Source organism: Plecotus auritus (genome assembly GCF_963455305.1).
Source record: "Plecotus auritus genome assembly, chromosome: 8".
Taxonomy (NCBI): Eukaryota; Metazoa; Chordata; class Mammalia; order Chiroptera; family Vespertilionidae; genus Plecotus; species Plecotus auritus.
The window spans coordinates 107,727,122-107,749,655 of NC_137782.1; the positions used below are offsets into that span (position 1 = coordinate 107,727,122).

General features: G+C 48.1%; 1 protein-coding gene across 3 annotated transcripts in view; it reads right to left on the reverse strand.

Annotated features, from left to right (window-relative positions):
• The window catches only part of UXS1 (UDP-glucuronate decarboxylase 1), a 134,556-nt gene that overhangs the window by 12,390 nt on the left and 99,632 nt on the right, over positions 1–22,534 (reverse strand). For all 3 annotated transcript variants that reach the window (XM_080684073.1, XM_080684074.1, XM_080684076.1), the window contains 4 exons: positions 13,816–13,920; positions 10,728–10,787; positions 8,093–8,214; positions 575–694 (listed from right to left, as the gene is read on the reverse strand). In XM_080684073.1, the coding sequence (XP_080540199.1) occupies positions 575–694; positions 8,093–8,214; positions 10,728–10,787; positions 13,816–13,920 (407 nt within the window). The remainder of the gene's footprint in view (positions 1–574; positions 695–8,092; positions 8,215–10,727; positions 10,788–13,815; positions 13,921–22,534) is intronic.

A 22,534-nucleotide genomic window follows, 5' to 3' on the forward strand; every position in this document is an offset into this window, starting at 1 on the left:
AGAGAGGAGGGAACTGAGGATTAGGCAAAACTGAAGAAAACCACCTGAACTTAACCAGCACACCCCTGGCCTAGCAGGCTGAGGGGGTGTCTCAGGGCACTGAGCAGCGGGGCCTCCTCCTTGCCACACACTCAGATCACTGACCCCAACCCACCAGGTGGCCCCAGGCTCGAAGCTTCCCGGGTGGAGAGCCCGTCAGAGAAAAGTGCCCAAACCAACCAGACAAACGTCCATTTCTCAGCCACCTGAGCGGCCCCTGAGCACAAACACAACCCTGGCTATAGCCAGTGGGATAAGTAAGCATCGGGAAGGTCTCTGCAGGCAGGCCGGCACAGCACACAGACCCCAAGGCCTGGTCAGTGTGGACCATGCCCGCGGCCCATGCTCTATGTTCTTGGCAGGCTTCGAAAGCAAGGTGACCCAAGTCACACTGGTCATCCCTCTCCCGGATCCTATGCACCCATCTCCCCTCCCAGCCACTAGGGGTGCAGGGACATACAGAAACCCCAAGTAGCAGCTTCAGGAACGTGACCCCTGAACCAGCACGCACTCATCACTTGAGGCCAGCACCTACCGTGAGCGGTTCCCCCTGGAGCGCCTGCAGGATGAAGTTGCTGACAACCCGCCCATCATTCATGTGCATGCGCGGCCCAAAGGTGTTGAAGATCCTGGCCACTCGCACTTCAACCCCCTCCTGGACAGGAAGCAGAGAGAATGAGATGGCTTAGTTCCGTGCTACTGGGAGGCTTTGCATTCCCAGTGCCCTGCACATAAACATGTCAGAAATGGTCTGCTTTTTCTTCCAAGTGAAAATGGCTGTTTTGTTTTTATCATGTGCAATGTGCTTGCAGTAAATACACCTGAAGACTACACAGTCAAACCAAAAAAAGTCAAACATATCCCACATCTCACCCAAGGCCGCAGTGTGAGCACTCTGGTAGGGCACCTGCACCACACATCTCACCCAAGGCCGCACAGTGTGAGCACTGTGGTAGGGCACCTCATCCCACATCTCACCCAAGGCCGCAGTGTGAGCACTGTGGTAGGGCACCTCATCCCACATCTCACCCAAGGCCGCAGTGTGAGCACTGTGGTAGGGCACCTGCACGCCTGTGTCTCAACATTTTCTCCCAGTAAATATTTATTCAAATAGAATTGTGTTATGCTCAGTCTTTGATAATTTTTTTCACATATTTTCTAATTTATCACTCAAAAATTTATTTTTTAAAAAAATTATTTATTGATTTTAGAGAGAAAAATTATTTATTGATTTTAGGAGGGGAGAGAAAAATACCAACTTGTTGTTCCTCTTACTTACACATTTATCGATTGATTCTTGTATGTGCCCCGAATGGGGATGGAACCGCAGCCTTGGCATATCAGCATGATACTCTAATCCAGTCGTCGGCAAACCCATTAGTCAACAGAGCCAAATATCAATAGTACAACGATTGGTATTTCTTTTTTTTTTTTTTTTTTTTAAATATATTTTATTGATTTTTTACAGAGAGGAAGGGAGAGGGATAGAGAGTTAGAAACATCGATGAGAGAGAAATATCAATCAGCTGCCTCCTGCACACCTCCTACTGGGGATGTGCCCGCAACCAAGGTACATGCCCTTGACTGGAATCGAACCTGGGACCCTTCAGTCCGCAGGCCGACGCTCTATCCACTGAGCCAAACCGGTTAGGGCACGATTGGTATTTCTTTTGAGAGCCAAATTTTTTAAACTTAAACTTCTTCTAACACCACTTCTTCAAAATAGACTTGCCCAGGACGTGGTATTTTGTGGAAGAGCCACACTCAAGGGGCCAAAGAGTCGCATGTGGCTTGCGAGCCACTGTTTGCCGACCACTGCTCTAACCAAATGAGCTACCTGGCCAGGGCCCTCAATAGAGATTTCAAGGTCAGTGAATGTTAATAGCTGATCTGAGGAAAAAGGAATGCTTCCCCTTGGGAAGGAAGGGACACAGAAACATTCTTAAAGGGCTACATTCTGCCTCCACTCCATCTGTTCCACCCAAAACTAAAGACAATAGGCCACCCCGTGCTGACTACTGGCTGAAGGGCCGGGAAGATGAGCCAACACAGTTTAACACGCTCTCTTTCCATGGTGGGAGGACAGACATTCCTTTTCTTCTGTGTACTTTTAAAAATGTGTCTATTTTTATTACAATAAAAAAGGGGACAGGAGAGAGGGAGAGGGACAGAGAGAGAGAGAAACATTGATATGAGAGAGAAGACCGACTGCCTGTCTCTGTACATGCCCAACTGGGGATCGAATCCACACCGGCCAGAGCAGGAAAAGCGTATTTTTAAGTAAGAAAGCATATTTTTTAAACCCTAAAAGTCTTCTTTAAACTACCTTGTTTAATTATGAATTTCACAGATGTTTTCATAGATACAAAAGTTAAATGTTTTATTATAAACTGCGTTAGTGGACTTTCCCAGCATATGTGTTCTAACCTGTTGGATCCACCAGACTTCAGGCATACATTTCTGGGGCATCCGAGGCAGGCAGGATGGTGTGAGGACTAGGCTCTATGCTCCACGGCTTCCCCAGCCTCCACTCACCCTCTCAGTCAGAGGAACGCTAGAGAGGAGAGCACCTTCCTACAGGGCTATGACAAAATGAAGCCGGAACTACCCTCAGCACAAGCCCAGTGACACTTCTGTGTTGCTATTGTCACTACTGGTTGAAATAGTTTTTTCCTTCTCTCATTTTACCACCTTAAATTTTAAATTTAGCACAAGCTGGGAGCCCAACAGACCCTTAGCTAATGAGGCTGTGCAGCACAGAATTCCACCCCAGGATAGTGAGCTAAAAGCAATCAGCTGCAGGGTCCCAAGGGCCCACGTCAGGCCTCAAAGAGGCTGGAGCACCCCTCCCCCTACCGCTCCGGCTGGCCACCTGCCCACAGCGCCTCACCTATGTCCCACCCACTGGCCCTCTCTGCCCACAGCACCTCACCTCTGTCCCACCCACTTACCCCCTCTGCCAACAGTACCTTACCTATGTCCCACCCACTGGCCCCCTCTGCCCACAGCGCCTCACCTATGTCCCACCCACTGGCCACCTGCCCATAGCGCCTCACCTCTGTCCCACCCACTGGCCACCTCTGCCCATAGCCCTCACCTCTGTCCCACCCACTGGCCACCTGCCCACAGCACCGCACCTCTGTCCCTGGTGAGCTGCTTCTACATGTGCTAAGACAGGACATGGTTGGGAATGATGGACCCGGCACACAGTTAACTTTTAGGAACCGATGCACTATTATTTCTGCAAACTCCTCCCAGAAATACATAATAATTAAAACACTTTCACATGACTTTTCAGATTCTTAGGACTGAGCTGTTACACTTGGTCCAGGAATTTGAAATCAGCCCCTTTCTCTAGTGATCAGAGAATATTTCAAAAAATATGGGGGAAAGGAGGAAGGAGGCAGGGACTGGGGTGTTGAATTCAACAGAAAATAACTCAGAAGTATCGACTTGTATTTCATTGTTAAGATGAGGAAAGAATCAGAAGGGGATAAATGTGGCTTCATTCTAGGAAGAGACCAGAAAAACAGTCAAATCCACATGCTTGGCAGGAGGGTCAATGGGCTCATAAGGGTTGCAAACTTCCGTCCTCTGTCTTCCTTTTCCTCAGGCTTGTTCCAGAACACGGCCTCCTGAAAAGCAGAGTTCTGTAGACGCTACCTGGCCACTCCATAAGGGAGCTGCTCCCATTCGGATCATCACCTTAGGTGACGCAGGACAACGCCTGGGACAGGTGCAGCTGCAGAGATGGTCACAATGATTTTTCAACAACTCTGGCTCTCAAGCCCACTTTGCACCAAGACTAGCTCCATATTAAGCCTCACCTTCCAAATCAAATCAGCACAAACCCAGGCTTCCCCACTTGAGACCTGCTCCCCCCCTCGTGCACTGGCTCTTCCTATGCAGCATCTGGACAGAGGCACCAGTGCCGCCACGTGCAGCCCACTGGCCACCCGACATGCAGCCCCTGGGATCCTCCTGTGGTGCCCTGCGCGGGATGGTGGAGAGTCAGCAGGTACCCACGTGCTGCTGAGGGAGGTTGTCTGGTGGCACCCACATCCTGGAGGAAAGTATAATTACTCCCCATCTGAGGAAAGGGCCAGTGACCCAAAGCCTGCTCCGAGGGTAAAAAACCAGGCACCATGCCTCTTTAAGGAGACCCTCCTCTGAAGGACCAGTGAGAGCAACACAAGCTGCTGACTCGCACTCAGCACCCCACTTGGCAGGGAGTCTGCTGACCACCATGGGGTGCATGTTTCACCCTGGTGAGGCGGAGGGCCTGTGCCACACGGCCGGACAGGGGGGCTGTTTCACCATGCCCATGGTCTTGTCCCAGCTGGGGGTGACTCACTCACTCACTCACTCATGTCTCCAAGCCTCAAGAGGCTTATCAAGGGCCAGCATAACTCCGCAAGAGTGAGTCACGCCGGCATTAACAGCAGTGGGCCACATCTGAGGCACACACAGGGAGCAGCGCCTGGAATGCCAGGGGGAGCCCGGGAGGCCCTCACCAGCTGCACATTCCTGGGAAGGCACTTGAGATGCCCAGATTTCAGATCGTGATCTCTGGAATGGGGACAGTAATATCCATCTCCTGAGTTTAAAGAGAACACACGAATCTGCTTTGAAATGGCCATCATTCCTGTCTATTTCCAAGTGATGGCTCTAAACCTGGTATCTGCTCTGGAACTTTGACCTCCTTCTTTGATTCCACTAAATCTTGGTGCAATGGGTACCCCATATGAAGTATCTCAGAAACATTTCCACCAGGAGCCCTTTAATGCCTGGGGTTGGGAAACAGTGGAGAGACTGGGGTACTATACAACCCCAGATGGGGAAGGGGCATCCAAATGACTCTTTTCTGCATCTGTCTCAGCAGGAGGGGTGAGGGGCTGGGGAGGCAGGCGGTGCAATGAAGGGACAGGGCTGCCTCCCTCCCCAACATCTCCAGGGACAGAGATGTTACCAGCAGGGATTAAATGGCTCTCCTACAGTTCTCCTATGTGGCCGTTGCTTGGCAAGCCGGCTCCGGCCTTGAACATGGCAGTGTGATTGTGGTCACTGTCTTCACTGACGGAAGGTGTGGGGTGGGACAGAGAAGCAGCGTGCAGGGAGAGCGGCGCTCACAGGAGAGGACTGCCCTCCACTGTGTGGACAGCTTGTCCCAAGGGAGGCCCCCGGGCATATCTACCTGTGGGGATGGGACAGAACTAATGGGAAGTACTTCCAGGGCGAGTAGGCCCTACTCTGACACTTCCTTAGTCTTCCTCAGGCCCCTGAGAGAGACAGAGCCACGTAGTCCTGAGGCAGAAGCACCCATATCTGGATGGGCTCTGCTCCCCACCCAGGCAGGAAGAGGCCCTTACAGAATGCAAAGCTCCCTTTGCTGACCAAGGCTCTGGAGCATGCAATTCCCGCTCGGTGTCCTGGCAGAGGGAGGCCACACCTGTCAGGGACAGCAGCACCTGTCTGCCTAGCAATCTCCCCCAACAGCCCTGCTTTGTTGTGTCGTAACCACTGGGCCCGAGTGTTGCTACACAGCAGCCTAAGCTCACGTCCATGCCAGGAGGGGACACCTAGGAGGGCAGCAGGCACAGAGGGCGGGTGCCCAACCAGCAGGCAGCAGAGCTGGGCAGGTGTGAATGCTACCAAAAGAACACTTGACTTGTTTCAGCTGCTTGCTGAGTGCTTTTTTAAAACTAAAATATAAGGAACATACCAACTATGTTACTTTTTAAGTATTCTGATGCCAGAGAGTAAAACAAGCCATTCCCTCAGCCACGGGCTAGATGACCATCAGTGCTCATGCCTCTGCTCTGCTGGTCTGGTGTTATGAATGGCGGCCTGTTTGCTGACCCTGCCCAGTGGGTGGGCCACACATCTGCAGCATTGTCTCCGCAGGGCAGTGAGCTGGCCACACCCACCGGAGAAGTCCCCACATTTACAAACCCACCACACCCAGTGCACACAGAGCCACCCTTTAATGCCTCTCTGACAAGTTAAAAATATTCGCAAAAGATGCTGTGCCCTTGATCTCACTTCCATCTCACCCATCCCCTGAAAGAAACGCAAGGGAGCATCTCTCTGTGCTCTAAGATGGATACGTGCCACAGACTTTTGTTCTGGGAAGTCAAATTCTATTTTGAATACATTAGCATATTTCATGAAGAGAGACTCAGAAGATAATTCTTTGGAAAAGAGAAACTATAAAAAAATTATTCCTGCCGAAACCGGTTTGGCTCAGTGGATAGAGCGTCGGCCTGGGGACTGAAGGGTCCCAGGTTCGATTCCGGTCAAGGGCATGTACCTTGGTTGCGGGCACATCCCCAGTAGGGGGTGTGCAGGAGGCAGCTGATCGATGTTCCTCTCTCATCGATGTTTCTAACTCTCTATCCCTCTCACTTCCTCTCTGTAAAAAATCAATAAAATATATATATAAAAGAACAAAACACAAAGTTTAAAAAAAAAATTATTCCTACTTGTATTTATCTTGTTTATATTCTCAATCCTTATACTGATTCAGAGTAAAATATATCCACATACCATCTGGGAGAGAAAACAATGGTTTACACTTAAAAGTGGATATGTCATTATGTATTAAAAATATCTTATTAAATAATTAATTAAAACATGCCAAAGACATAGAACCCCACCCGATTCATCATCCTTCTTTCGGGTTATTTTTTTTTACATTAGTCCACAGATAGTTTTGAATTCCTCCTAAAAGCTGCTGTCCTGGAAGGCTTCGCACGAGCTGGGAGGCGATGCTAGCTGCTGTAGCTCCCGCCGCGGCCTCCCTGCCCTATAGAGAGTGGTGATTCCGAGCAGTGCGTGGCCTGGACCCATGCTGGGTATCACTACCCCACTGTACACCAAAGGAACCCAGTGCCCTTGGACTCAGAGCTGCATCTCCTCCTGCTGGCCCAGCTTCCTCACCCCCGATGGCCCACCAGCATGGCAGGGAAAGGGGAGGAACACACCCTGAGGGCTGCCAGGCCTGGGTTGAAGCTCTGCTTATAGGCCTGGGAGCTGGAAACAAGTTTTAAGGCCCTATAACCTCCTTGGTCACTCGGTACTCGGCTCTGACATGGGCTCCGTGCATGGCCTGCCTGCCTCAGGCTGTGCGGTGAGCCAATGAGACCTCCACACAGGCCCAAGGGACCGGGCAAAAGCCTGGCTAGTCCATCCACCTCGGTGACCGTCCTGTTGTGCTTGGACCAGCGCTCTGAGCTCATGGACGTGCCCTTCATTAGAGCACAAGCCTGACCAGTCCACATGTCCCTCCCTCTAATGAAGGGCACGTCCATGAGCTCAGAGTGCTGGTCCAAGCACAACAGGATGGTCACCGAGGTGGATGGACTAGACAGGCTTTTGCCTGGTCCCTTGGACCTGTGTGGAGGTCTCATTGGCTCCTGCACAGCCTGAGGCAGGCAGGCCACGCACGGAGCCCATGTCAGAACCGAGCACCGAGTGTCCAAGGAGGTCAGGCCACACCTCTGAGGTCGAGGCGGCAGCAGAGCCAGGTGGAACCAGATCCTCTGCCTCGGTCTGTGGGCTGTCTGCTCCAGTGTGTGGGAGCAAATCTGGGACACGAAACCACCAGGGACAGTCCCTAGGGAAACAATGAGTAACTTGGAAAGCAGGAGATACAGTGAATAACAGTGCCTAAAGAGGACCAGACGAGAGCAACCATGCACTCACTTTCACACCTATAGCGAACGGAGGTGAAAAGCACAAGCCACTGATTCGGGGACTGCAGGAAACACAGGTACTTCTGGCCGCAGGTGGGCAAGGCGCGTAGGCAAAAAGCAGCATGGTGTTTCCAGCCTTGCGGTCGTATTCCAAAGCGAGGAATTCACCCCCTGGAAATCACCATTTTAAAAGGAAGAAAGCTGTTGCTAATACCATTAATTTAAAACACTGGAGTCTGGGCTTCCTTCCCCGCGCCACCCTGCAGGTAATCAAGGCATTTCATTCCTTCAGTGCTACACATTCAGTGAAACAGGCGCTCTGCGTGTCTGCGCCCCCAGCTCACGCGCTTGGCCAATACCTGCTTCATGTAGGCATAGCACATGGTCTCCGCAACCCGTTTGCCTTCATCGTAGCAGGCTCGGGGGCCTATCGGGTTCACGTGGCCCCAGTATTCCTCGCTTTGAGGGTGAACTTCAGGGTCTATGAGAAGGAGAAAGGAGACCGTGTTTTCATCTCTCCTTGTTTCAAGTTCATACCCATGATAAACACTGACGATTTATGATACAAAAGGGAGCTGTGGGAAGACCAAAATAAACTTTACATGTGGAAAGACCCGTATCTAGAGAATTCAGTGTTCCACATTCCACTAAGTTCCAGTGCTGTTCTTACCTCTCATGCTAATACCGTATTTTACAGAGAAAAAATTAAAAGATCAAAGGCTCTCTATTTTAGTCTTCCCCTCTCTCCCATAAATTGTTCGTAACTTTTAAATCATTGTCAAACTATAATTAAATATAATCTATGTGAAGAGATACATGGTTCAATTTTACGTTTATAAAATATGTGATGAAAGCAAAGCATGTATTTATTGAAAAAAATGTAAGAGCATCTCTGCAGAAGATGATGTTCATGTGTGCCATCACCAGCACAGACTGAAACTTCAGAGACACCAGGAGGCCTGGTCCAGGGCTGGTGGGAGGTCAATAGCAAACAGCTGCTTGTTCCTTTGGCACATGTTTTATCGTCCCCAATTCCCGTGTTTCCAGTGTGTAATTCAATCACATGTTAAAATGTACCAGAGAAATGACTACTTAAGAAAACCCAGTAACAAATTCTTTAACACAAGTATATTTTTGGAATGTGAATTAATAACTAATTTAGTACACCAGGAATTTTATACAATCATGTACACCATGGTATAAAATGTGTAAATCTTTGCCAAGAAATCTGGACAAGTCCAGGAACCTATGTTGTAAATTCACTCCTTGTGTAACTTGTAGCAGAATCTGACTTTGGCGTGTGGGTACAGGGAGGAGACGTGGCACACACGTGCCTCTGTGGTTGCCCATTGGGACCAGTGCCTCGTTCAGAGGGCGGTGGAGGCTCAGTGCAGGTGCACACCTTCTATCTGCTTCTGAGCTTTAAACTCCCCTGAGAAGAGGCACGCTTTTACTGCACGCTGAGAGAAAAGGTCTAAGGCAAACACTCCCAGAGAGAAAATCAGTGACATCAATTCACCCAGATGTGACGGATGGTCCCCATCAGACCTTTCCTGGGGATTCTTCACAAGGACTGGCCAGCTAGACTCCAAAGGAGATGATCCGAAATTTGGCCAACGATGAGGAGAAGGCTGGGCACACTCATCCACCCCTGAAATGCCCGTGGTCCACGGCACAGCTTTACGTCACTTAGAAATTACAAAAGGTAAGGGCCAGTCACATGCTTCCTAGCCAGGCTCCCCTGCCCACAGTGTGCCGGCTGACAGACCAGCACGCACGCCACCAGCGCGTTTATGCAGTCATGAAACATCAGAGCAGAGCACCAGGTGGGCCCAGGAGTGCAGCCTGACATTATATACGACCCTGAAGATCAGAAGCTGCTGCCCATGCTCAGATAACAAATGAGGTGGGAGGAGAAAGACAGTGGATGTGGAGAGATGTCACAGGCCCTCCTGGACAGAGAACTCGAGCCCCTTTGTGTCTGCATTTAAAGACACAGGCCGAGGACTCTGTCAACGCCACTCCTTAGGTGACATGTGAAGCCCCTCCGAGGAGAAAGGGGACCATCCAACGTGCATGGGGAACTTGCTGATCCATGCAGATTCTTGATATGGACAGAACAGGGAGGGAGAATTGCAGGTCCACTCACCCACCCATTGCTAAGCAACAGGGCCAACAGGAGAGGGGAATGTGGGCAGTCCCGCCCTTTTAACCACAGAGGACTTCAGAGAAGTGGACCTTCCATGGGATTACAAAGAACATGACTACATGTAGTGGAATTTCCATTTCTTAGACTTTCCCATTGGTTCCCGTTAATAAAAACTCGCCTCTTCCATGTTGCCCTTCCATTCCATATTTCTCTGTCCGAAACGGTACATGAGGTGGATAAGTTCCACCATAGCCATGCCTGGCTCCTGCTGCCATGTAAACTGAAAGTGTTCACCACGTAAACTGAACCTGTCAAGTCAGCCCTCACGCTGCTCCCCACGGAGGGCAGTGAAGTGCTGCAGGTTGGCAGGAAAGGCCCTTGAGTGTTCTGGTAGATTCTTCCAGAAATGGTTATGCAACAGTGAGGCACCAGCACAAGTCCCTTCGCCAAGCACTCTTCAAGGCCAACCCCCAGTTCTCGGGGTCGCTCATGACGTGCACTGTTTACACTGAAGAATAACGTGCACCTGTTGACTGGCAAAGAATCCCCAATGAATTTCTGGGGTGCTCTCGGAGCAGAATGCAAAACCATTTCTGTGGAACCGTGATGGGCAGTCCTCCTCACCAGGGAGCCGTGATCCAGGCCCGGAGGGCATGCTTTAGCGGGAGGGAGGCAGAGCCTGAGACCACAATGGTAGAGACATCGGCAGACCCAGGAGCCTCTTGGCTGCTGTGCACTGGAGTCAAACAGCACTGCCTCCTTAGAAATGCAGTTCTGAACCCACCTCTGATTCCTTCCTCACCTAAGACAGGGTGCGAACTGTCCCAGAGAAGCCCCCCACTTACCTCCATATACCTCCGAGGTGGAGGCCAGGAGCAGGCGAGCACCGACTCGCTTTGCCAACCCTACAGGAAGCAGGGACACAAGAGCAACTGTCACTTCAGGGAAACAAGGAAAAAATATGCATGCACATTTTGGTCGCCAATTTCAGCAATCTTTTAGTATTAATGGCATCTGACATCCATGCATCCTGTTATCCACTCTTACTGCATCTACTTACAAACCAATAAAACAGTAAGAAAAGCACAAGTGAACCCTGAGGAGCCCAGTACTTAGTGAGATACTTGTAAACTAAGCAGGGCCAAATGCAGGATCTGTTGGTTTGATAATGTGTGATTTGAGGAGTTTCACAAAGATTCCTTTGCCCCAACATATCACCCACTATTTAATGAGGTAGCTTCACCCTGTTTGGCATAAGATAAGGCCCTTCGCACTTTAACTTCCTTCCACTACTGCCCCCCAAATGGTCCACCCGGCACTTCCTCCACATGCTCCCGGCACCTTCGAATGCACCTGAACCAGCCCCCATCTGGACACCTCCACCCCATCCTCCCACCTCCATCCAGGTTTGGCTTAAACAGCACCACCTTCCCCAAAGCAACTCCTCACATTCCGCCCCCTGCTCTGAACTTTTCCTGCATTCGCCCCAACATGCAGAATGGATGAGAACAGCTTTATCTATGGTGGTCACGCAAGGTGCAGCGTCAGAGTCCCGATGTGCAGGAATACAGAGAACACCACGGCCCTTCACTTAACCCAGCGCTTTCCAAATGTCCTCCACCACAGAGCCCTGTGCAGACGGGCTCAGCACCCAGCACCCAGGCACAGGAAGGGCTGCGAGGAGAGGGAGGGGGGAGCACAGAGCCTGCAGCCACTTCTGGAGAGGCCGGACAGACAGAAGGAAGGGAAGGGTCCTAGGGTGAGGAGACCGGGGTGGGAGTGCGCAGCAGCTGGGGGGCCATGAGGGTGTGTCTGGAGAACAAGACAAGAGAGCTGCTGGGAGGTAAGGATTTGAGATAACCTGTGCAAATGCCCCCTGTGGTTGAGGAAGGAAAAGGTCGGGATGTAGTGTGACATGGAATTCGTAGGCTCCCAACACTGGGCCCCATCTCCTTCACTCCAGTTCACCCTTCAGAGCCCGAGAGGCGAACCACACATCACGGCACAGAGGCAACAGTAGTTGCTTCACAGTGAAGGATCCGAGGTCTCTTCTTTAAACTTTTAAGTTGAAAGAACACAGAGATCCCATGTACCCCTTCCTAATCTAGTTTCCCTCAAAGGTAAAAACTTGCAAAACTACAGTTCAGTATCATCACCAGGGCACTGACAGGGTGCACTCAAGACAGGCTGCTTCCTCCGTGCAGGCCTCCTCCGCACAGGGCCTCTGGACCTTGGGCCGCAGCCAGGAGACCAGGGTGGCGCTGCAGCCAGGCCCAGTGCCTATGCAGAGGCTGGAGAAAGAGGCTGCATCAGGAAGACTCCAAGCACAGGAGCAGGGAGGCGGTGAAGCACAGAGAAGGTCGCTACCCGGAAAAGGCCAGGCAAAGTTCGGGGCATCCTGTCTCAAGTGCAGAATGACTAGCAACAGCTCCTCTCAGTTCGGAATACAAAGTCCATTTGGGTCTCTTTCTGGCCTAGCAATTGTCCCTCTCCAGCTTCTGTCCATGTCATTCCTGGAAACCCTCTGCCATTCCTTCAAGACCTCCAGGTCCAACCTCACGCAGGGTTCGGGCCCCAGCCCAGGAATCACTTGCACCTTGAATTCGCATGGATGCCTCTTTTTTGAGACCTTTCCCTCCCTCCTGTGAATCACTGATGCCTATGCCCATACATTCTCGCCTGAGAAGCCGAGTTCCCTGGCAAAGAGCCAGAGCACAGTCCTTATCTGAATGCCCTCCACAGTGGCCAGGACAGTGCCCTGGGCACCCTGACTGCACTGCCTAAATGAGGTCTTTTAGGCATCCTGCGCTCGGTGGCTTTTCCTCTGTGGTGTCTAGCTCTGGCATGAAGGAGGGGCAGCCTGTCACACACCGTATCTCTAAGCAGAAGCAGGGGCACAACACAGAGGAGGACAAATGCCCTTTCACTTCCCACAGAGCTCAGCTCCCAGGGTCGTCTACGAGCCTTGAAAACCAACCTCCAGCTTCCTCTTCAGACCCTTGTCTGAGGCTAGCTTCCCAAATCCATTATAGAACCTGCTCCACATCCTATATCTAAATCTATTTTTACTTGATATTTTAAAAAGTGGTTCCTTTCTTCCCGTTTAACCCCTAGTGTATTGGGCATCTGTGCCAGGCTTGCCCATGCCTCACATCTCAAGCATGGACGTGTGCACATCACCCACATCATGTGGAAACACACTCATGTGGCCCTTTAATGGGCTCCCTCTCGTCTTGCTCTTCTCAGTGAACCCTGCAGTTCTGTCTGGAGCCAGGACTAGGCTTCCACAGCCCCGTAAGGACAGTTGTGCTCCCACTTTCCAGGAGCACTCCTGAAATGTGTGTGTGTGTCTCTGTCTGTGTGGTGTGCGTCCAGTGTATGTGTGTCTGTGGTGTATGCGTAGCGTGTGTGTCTGTGGGGTTGTGTCTGTAGGGGTGTGTCTGTGTGTGTTTGTGGTTTGTGTGTGTGTGCTGTATGTGTCTGTGTGGTGTGCTGTATGTGTCTGTGTGTGGTGTGTGTGTCTATGGGGGGGTGTGCTGTGTGTGTGTGTGCTGTGTCTGTGTGTGTGTGTGTCTATGGGGGGTGTGTGCTGTATGTGTGTGTGTCATCCTCTCCAACTGCCAGTGCCCTTTCCAGCGGGGAGGCACCACACCGCGAGTCAGAGGGGATAGTGGAGGGAGGCTGGGTCCTCACCAGGGACACAAGCGGTATTCCCAGGGGACTGAACTGGGACAACACAGACTGGTTAGTTACTACAATGACCATCTCCCCATGACCAATTCTGATGCCAAATAAAGTCTCAGTGAAATAGCCCATGTGGCGGTTGAGAGAGGGTGTCAAGACCAGGATCACACTCCACAGCACAAAGACCTACACATGGGCTGGCTACAGTATTCCCAACAACAGCTGCAAAACAAGGAAAGGGCAACTCACCCAGCATGTTTAACGTCCCGATCGTATTGGTCTTCAGCGTCTTGATGGGGTTGTACATGTAGTTTGGAGGAGAGGCTGGAGAGGCCAGATGGTATATCTGGTCAACTACAGGAGACAAAACCGAAATATGTCATTTCCAAGGAAAATACTAAAAAAATTCTGAATGTCTGAGTAGACACTGATTAATAAAGGTGTTTGTGTAACTTTACCAAAATTTGATTTTATTCTCCATAGAAACTAATTTGCCATTAGACGAACTTTAAACAAAAACTGAAAGCCTAATTATATGGAACGGAAACATGTGCTGGGCCAATTATTTGGACGTTTCTCCTCTAATCAGGGTCAATCTGAGTGCCGAGCTGATTGTTTTCTGAGAAGACCGGCCCCAGTAAAGCAGTCAAATTAGAAGCCTGAGTTCTCAGACCCAGAATTAAGCACAAATATCTAAAGCAGCGATTCTCAACCTTTTTTCCATCCCATGGGTACCCAAAAATTACTAAAATTCTGCAGCACACCAAAAAGTGTATTTTTTCTGCCAATCTGACAAAAGAAATAGGTACAATTTAGACTCATTCACGTGGAATGCCTATCACTGGCTGGCTGTTGTCATTTATTTGACAATCTCAGGGAGAAGAGGTCAGTGCCCCAGACTAAATGGTCAGGTATCGCATGTTTTAAACATTGTTGCAGCACACAGTTGAAAACTGCTGATTCAAAGTAAACATTTTTAATTGGTAAAACAAACCTGGCATAAAAGCAAAGGCTCAAACATTTGTAAGAAAACAACTTTCACTTTGCTCCTACGCATCCAGTACACAGGAGGAGTTTTAAAGCCACAAATGGCACAGCAATTCCGACTCCATCCCACCTCCTCTCATGCACAGGCATCACTTCAACATCCCCTCAAACCCTCGCTCTCCAGGGTCAGTAACAAACAGTGACACACAACAGAGAGGCCCTTGGGAACAAGGTCTCCTGTGAAAGGAGAGTGATGAACAAGCCCGTAGGAGGAAAGCCATCCCTCCAGGCAGACAGTCTAGGCCAGTGGTTGGCAAACTCATTAGTCAACAGAGCCAAATATCAACAGTACAACGATTGAAATTTCTTTTGAGAGCCAAATTTTTTAAACTTAAACTTCTAACACCACTTCTTCAAAATAGACTCGCCCAGGACGTGGTATTTTGTGCAAGAGCCACACTCAAGGAGCCAAAGAGCCGCATGTGGCTCGCGAGCCGCAGTTTGCCGACCACTGGTCTAGGCCACTGTAGCTCTAGGTCAAAGAAAACAAGCACCATCACAAGAGAGCCAAGGAATGGGGGGCCCGAAACCCCACTGCATAGGAGGCCTCCCTTGCTCACAGCCTGAGCCCCATGCAAGGGCACCTGCAGCGATTCCTCCACGACCGCCCCTCCTGGCTCCCCTGCCCCTGGCCTCCCACCCACTTCCCACCCAGGGACCAGGGCTCTCCTTGCAGGTAACAGCACATAGGGGCTAGGTTTCAGAGATGACAGGCAAAACGAGCAAACTAAAAAAGCAGTCCCCATGATGAGTTCTCTGCTATAACTTTCTCAGAAAATCCCCGCCACCCAAACACACCCAAGCTCCCACCCACACCCACGCACCAACCTTCCCCCTTAAAATCTCCTGTAAGCTCCAGGAAGGTGTGGGAATCACTGCAGCACCTTGAAAGATCTGGGGCTGTTATCTGACACGCTCCCCAACCCCGGAGTGAGAGTCGGATGAGAATTCCTCATCCTCAGACAAGGAGCAGAAGTGGTGGCTCCAGGCTGTGGGCTTGGTCCCCACTTAATTCGCTCCAATGATCAGTCTTTCAAGCCTGAGAGAGAGGGTTTCTGAGACTGCGTACACAAGAGCCACCAAGGCCAGGGAAAAGGGGGCGCTGGATGGTTCCAGGGACAGTATCTGTGGGAGGAAATTCCAGGCACTGCACAGGTTCCCGGAATAACCAGTAACTTTTTTTTTTTTTTTTAAATATATTTTATTGATATTTTACAGAGAGGAAGGGAAAGGGACAGAGAGCCAGAAACATCGATGAGAGAGAAACATCGATCAGCTGCCTCCTGCACACCTCCCACTGGGGATGTGCCCGCAACCAAGGCACATGCCCTTGACCGGAATCGAACCCGAACCCGGGACCCCTGAGTCCGCAGGCCGACGCTCTATCCACTGAGCCAAACCGGTTTTGGCAAACCAGTAACTTTTTTCCTGTTCCAGGACTGTATGTGAAGGGAGGCAAGAACAGCATGCGAAAGACTGTAGATCCTATCTCCTGGATACTTGAGAGGCTTCTTTGCCAAGGTTATTCAGATTTACACTTCCTGATTTCAAAACATATTACAAAGCAACAGTAATCAAAACGGTGTAGTACTCGCATACAGACAGACATATACACCAATGGAATAAAGAGCCCCAAACAAATTTTTTTTGTATATGGTCAAACGATCCTCAACAAGGGTACCAAGTCACTCAATGGAGAAAGGGCCCTAGAGGGGTTGGCTGTGGATAGAGGACGTTACTCGAAATAAAATAAGCCAGTCACAAGACAAACACCGTAGGAATCCACCTATATGATGAGGTTCCTAGAGTAGACAAGTTCACAGAGTCAGAGAGCAGAATGGTGGTTACCAGGGGCTTAGTGGGAGGGGGGGATAGGAATTTTTGTTCAATGGGGATAGTTTCAGTTTAACAAGGTGAAAAAGTTCTGGAGATCTGTTTTACAACAATGTGAATACACTTAACACTACTGAACTGTACACTTAAAAAATGGTTAACATGGGGCCCTGACCAGGTAGCTCAGAGCATTGTTCCCACACACCAGGGGTGAGGAACCTTTTTCCTGCCAAGGGCCATTTGGATATTTATAACATCACTAGTGACCCGGTGTATGAAATTTGTGCACATTAAAAGGGGATTAATTAGAGGAAATAATTTAATATTGCTATTTGCCCTTTCTCTATAATAGAAGTGTCAGAGATGAAAGAAAATTAGTAAAATGTATATGAAAATCTTCCTCCTGTCAGAGTCTGGGTCTCACCATGGGACCCAGAGAGTCAAGTCCCCGTCCACCCACATGCACCTCAAAATCGCATGAGACCCAGACCCGGCCAGTCCCACCATTGTCAAGCCCTGTGTGGCAGGGGCCGTAGCCTCAGGTCACCTGGCCCAGTGCCAGGAAAGGGGGCATGGCCTGAGGTCCCCCAGCCCAGACCGGGGCGGGAGGCGTGCCTTGAGGTCCTCCATCAAGCCGCACCAGGTGGGGGACATGGCCTGAGGTCCCCCGTCAAGCCCCGCTAGGCGGGGAGGCAAAGCCTCAGGTCCCCTGTCAAGCCCCCTAGGCAGGGGCGTGGCCTGAGTTCCCTGTCAAGCCCAACCAGGCAGGGGGGCACAGCCTCAGGTCCCCTGGCCCAGTGCTAGGGTGGGGGGCGTGGTCTGAGGTCCCTGTCAAGCCCCAAGGGGGCAGGTGAAGGCGTAGCCTCAGGTCCCTGCTGATTGCTCGTTAAGGCTCCTTATGGGAACTTGGCCTCGGCTGTGGGTGCAGCCATCTTTGTGATGGAGTGATGGTCAATTTGCATATTACTCTTTTATTAGATAGGAGGATTTGCAGGCCACATACAATTACCAACTTAAAAATTAGCCTTCAGCCCTAGCTGGTTTGGCTCAGTGGATAAGAGCATCGGCCTGTGGACCAAAGGGTCCAGGTTTGATTCTGGCCAAGGGCACATGCCTGGGTTGCAGGCTTGATCCCCAGTAGGAGGCGTGCAGGAGGCAGCCGATCAATGATTCTCTCTCATCGATATTTCTCTCTCTCACTCACTCCCTTCCTCTCTGAAATCAATAAAAATATATATTTAAAAAAAATAAAAAATTATTAGCCTTCAATAATTAAGTTTAATTAACTCACCCATAATGCCTTGGAAGGGCCAGGTCAAACAATTTCACGGACCATATAGGGATCAGACATTCCCCACCCCTGCCATACACCAAGATTGCAGTTTGATCTCTGTCAGGGCACATACAAGACTCAACCAATGAATGCATAAATAAGTGGAACAACAAATCAGTGTTTCTCTCTCTCTCCCTCTCCTCTCTCTCAAATCAATAAAAAATATGGTTAAGATGGTACAAAACAAAGATATTTATGAATGACGAAAGCACATGAAAAATAAGTGTTAGTGAAAATGGGTAAAACACTTATTAGCAAAGCTGAGGTAAAAAAATGAATGCTTTTAGTTTATGTATTTGTTCTCCTCCCTTTCTCAACCCTGAGAATATAAGGGGTCAAAATCAGGCTCCTAAGTCACTGCAGATCATTCAAGATCCCCCATCAACCCCTGCTCTATCAATTACCCAGGGAAGCACTGAATGCCTGGGCTCCTGGCACCCTGACCTGAACACTCCAGGCGAGGAGACTCTGGGCATTTATAATATGGATGATTAAAAACTACAGTTGTGCCGAAACCAGTTTGGCTCAGTGGATAGAGCGTCGGCCTGCGGACTGAAGGGTCCTGGGTTCGATTCCGGTCAAGGGCATGTACCTGGGTTGCGGGCACATCCCCAGTAGGGGGCGTGCAGGAGGCAGCTGATCGATGTCTCTCTCTCATCGATGTTTCTGACTTTCTATCCCTCTCTCTTCCTCTCTGTAAAAAATCAATAAAATATATTAAAAAAAAAACAAACTACAGTTGAAAACCACTGAGTTAACTCAAAAATAGAATCCCTGGTGTTGAAAGGATACTTTTTCTTCAAAAAAACTAAAAACACAAAAGCCTTTTAAAATTGTTTTTAGTCTGTCAATATATAAATTCACTGAAGGAATCTAATTCAGTATGAGGAGACTCCTCTGACCACTGTCCAACTCCCACCAGTTTTTCTGAGTTGGTAAGTAGCTAAAAACAAAAAGTAAAAGGCGCTGGTCAGGTAGCTCAATTGGTTAGAGCAGTGGTCGGCAAACCGTGGCTCGCGAGTCACATGCGGCTCTTTGGCCCCTTGAGTGTACCTCAATCAGATTGAGGACGTTTTTAGCAGAGGCCAGCTTAGGAGTACCCTAATTAAGTTAATAACAATGTACCTACCTATATAGTTTAAGTTTAAAAAATTTGGCTCTCAAAAGAAATTTCAATCGTTGTACTGTTGATATTTGGCTCTGTTGACTAATGAGTTTGCCGACCACTGGGTTAGAGCATCTTTCCAATACACCAAGGTTGCAGATTTGATCCCGGGTCAGGGCACATACAAGCAACAGCCAATGAATGCATGAATAAGCAGAAACAAACAAATTCTATATGTGAATTACAAGTTGACAGGACAGTTCTCAGAAAATTTCGTCATTCTTAGGCTGCTTTAGCTTTCTAGTTTACAGATGTGACTGTAAGAGCATGGATCAGTTCCTGCACACCTGCTTTTTTAAAAGCTCAAGGTCTGCAGAGTAAGGAGCAGGCCATCTCATTTCCTCTAGTTAAAACACCTCATCACACCCACTGCTACTCTCGAGCCTGACTGTGCCAGCTTTAAAACAGAGTAAAGGTGGGCAGACCTTCTGGCTGAGCGCTGTAGCAGATGGCACACTCAAGGGTCCCTAATGAAATCACTGGCTAATTCACAAATCACTGGGCATAGTTTCAGTTTCACACCGATGGGGTCTCCAAACGCTCCCCAAAACCAGTGTAAATCCAAGTGTATGGGGGTTATCTTACAGAACCAATTCTTCAGCACTATTTTTACCCTTGAGGTGATAACATTTGCAGCAAAAGAAACTAAATCAAAGACTAAGAGAAAAAGGTGCCTGTAGTCGTAATTCTCTGCCTTCAGACACAGAGACATTTATAACCTGTTCCCTCTCCTCGCCCTCAGGTTCTCCTGCAAGGCTCAACTGAGATGTCACTTTGTGTGGGAAGCCTTCTTGGGCACCCCAAGTCCAAGTTCCAGGAGATGGCTCCCACCACACACTGGTACTTCTGCCTTTTCCTGTCCTCTACAGAAATGTTGGTCTCAAGACTCCTGCTCATGCAGATGTTGGGCAAGTAAACTGGAACTGTTTTGTAGGGAAGACGGGCTACATGCATCAGGAGCCTGGACATACGTGCCCTAATGAAATGACAGTGACTTTGATGTGTATCTTGGGTGGCTTTCTCAAGCAAGGTCTATGATGGCACCAAAGAGCAACAACCTAAATATCCAACAACACAGGAAAATGACACTATACTATACTTGTAAGATGGGGAAATGCTAATAAAATAATGTTGGAGAGAAAATGTCTCTTTGTAAGGAAAACTGGTATACCCACATCACAGATACTAGGTGGCTGCCAAAAGATAAAGTAACTCACTATGCATGCTATAGAAAGATCACCAGGATTCAACAAGCAGAAAAAATACAATGCAGAGCAGAAAAGAACATGCTACTCTCTACAATAAGGGAGAATTATGAATACCTACTTATATTAACTGGGCCACATAAAGAAACGGCGGATGAACACACACAAAAAATTGTTACTTAAACCTAAGATGGGAAACCATAAAAATCTTAGAGGAATCCACAGGCAGCAAAATCTCAGACATATGCCAAAGCAATATCTTCACTAACACAGCTCCTAGAGCAATGGAAACTAAAGAGAAAATAAACAAATGGGACTACATCAAAATAAAAAGCTTCTGCACAGCAAAAGAAACCATCAACAAAGCAACAAGAATACCCACTGCATGGGAGAACATATTTGCCAATGTTATCTCCAATAAAGGTTTAATCTCCAACATTTACAGGGAACTCATACAACTTAACAAAAGGAAGATAAACAACCCAATCAAAAAATGGGCAACGGACCTAAATAGATACTTTTTGAAAGAAGACAGGAGGAAGGCCAAGAGACATATGAAAACATGCTCAAAGTCACTAATCATCCAAGAGATGCAAATAAAAACGACAGTGCAGTACCATCTCACACCTGTCAGAATGGCTATCAACAACAAATCAACAAATCACAAGTGCTGGTGAGGATGCAGAGAAAAAGGAACGCTCGTGCACTGCTGGTGGGAATGCAGACTGGTGCAGCCACTGTGGAGAACAGTATGGAGATTCCTCAAAAACTAAAAATGGAACTCCCATTTGACCCAGTGATCCCACTTCTAGGAATATATCCAAAGAAACTAGAAACACGAATCAGAAAGGATATATGCACCCCTATGTTCATAGCAGCACAATTCACCATAGCTAAGATTTGGAAACAGCCTAAGGGCCCATCAACAGATGAGTGGATTAAAAAGCTGTGGTACATCTACACAATGGAATACTATGCTGCTGTAAAAAGGAAGGAACTCCTACCATTTGCAGCAGCATGGATGGACCTGCAGAGCATTATGCTAAGCGAAATAAGTCAGTTGGAAAAAGATAAAAATCATATGATCTCTCTCATTTGTGGAATATAATGAACAATATAAACTGATGAACAAAAACAGATCCAGAGACAGTGAAGCATTAATCAAACCGTCAAACCTCAGAGGGAAGGCAGGGGAGGGTGAGGGGAGGGGGGAGAGATCAACCAAAGGACTTGTATGCATGCATATAAGCATAACCCATGGACACAGACACCAGAGGGGTGAGGGCATGACGGGGGTTGGGGGGGATTAGGGGGATAAGGACACATATGTAATACCTTAATCAATAAAGAATATATATATATATATATATATATATATATATATATATATATATATGAATATAATTTTGTTAACAGCAGTTTCCTGAGGAGAGTTGAGAACTAGAAAGACCGGAGATAGAGGCAAGAGGAAGACTTTTTACAATATATCTTTTTAATTTTTAAAAAATTTTGGACCATGTAACTATAGCTCCCATTAAGCATGTCTTTAATTTTTAAAAATCACATTTAGAGAAAGGATGGAAGTTAACATGAATTGACTACTTTTGGATAGGAGGATTAAGTATAACTTTCTATTTTTTTATACTTTTCCAAACTTTCTTTAACATGTACATATTACTTTTATCATTAGGAAAGAACGGCCTTTGAAAACAGAAAAAAAACTACAATTCTCTTCCATTCTTTATCAAATACATAAATAAGAAACCTAATTCTTTCATTTAGTTCACAATACTTGTAAATTTCTCTTGAGATTTCTTCTTTGACACATGTGTTATGTTGTTTAATCTCCAAATATTTTTTGGTTTTCCAACTATCTTTATTATTAATTTCTAGTTTAATTTCACTATGGTCTGAAAGCATAATTTAACTTTCTATTTTATTAGCAGACTTAAAAGTTTGTTAATGTGTATTTTATGGTCCAGAATGTGGTCAATCCTGGTGAATGTTCCGTGGGAGCTTGAGAAGAAATGTGTTTTCTGCTTTTGTTGAATGCAGTCGTCTACAGATGTCAACCATATCCAGCTAATGGTAGTATTGAGTTCAATTATGTCCTGGTTTTGTGCCTGCTGGATCTATCCATGTCTGACAGGGGTGCTGAAGTCCCCAACTACAATAGTGGATTCATCTATTCCTCCTTTCAGTTCTGCTCTGTTAAGTGAGAACCAACCCCAGTATCTGTATGCAATGTCAGTCTTTATCCCTGCTAACGCTCGTTACTCGGAAGTTTAGTTTGAAATTAACATAGCTGCTCCAGCTTTCTTTTGCTTAGTATTAGCACAATATATTTCTCTCCACCCCTTTACTTTTAATCTACCTGTAATTTTA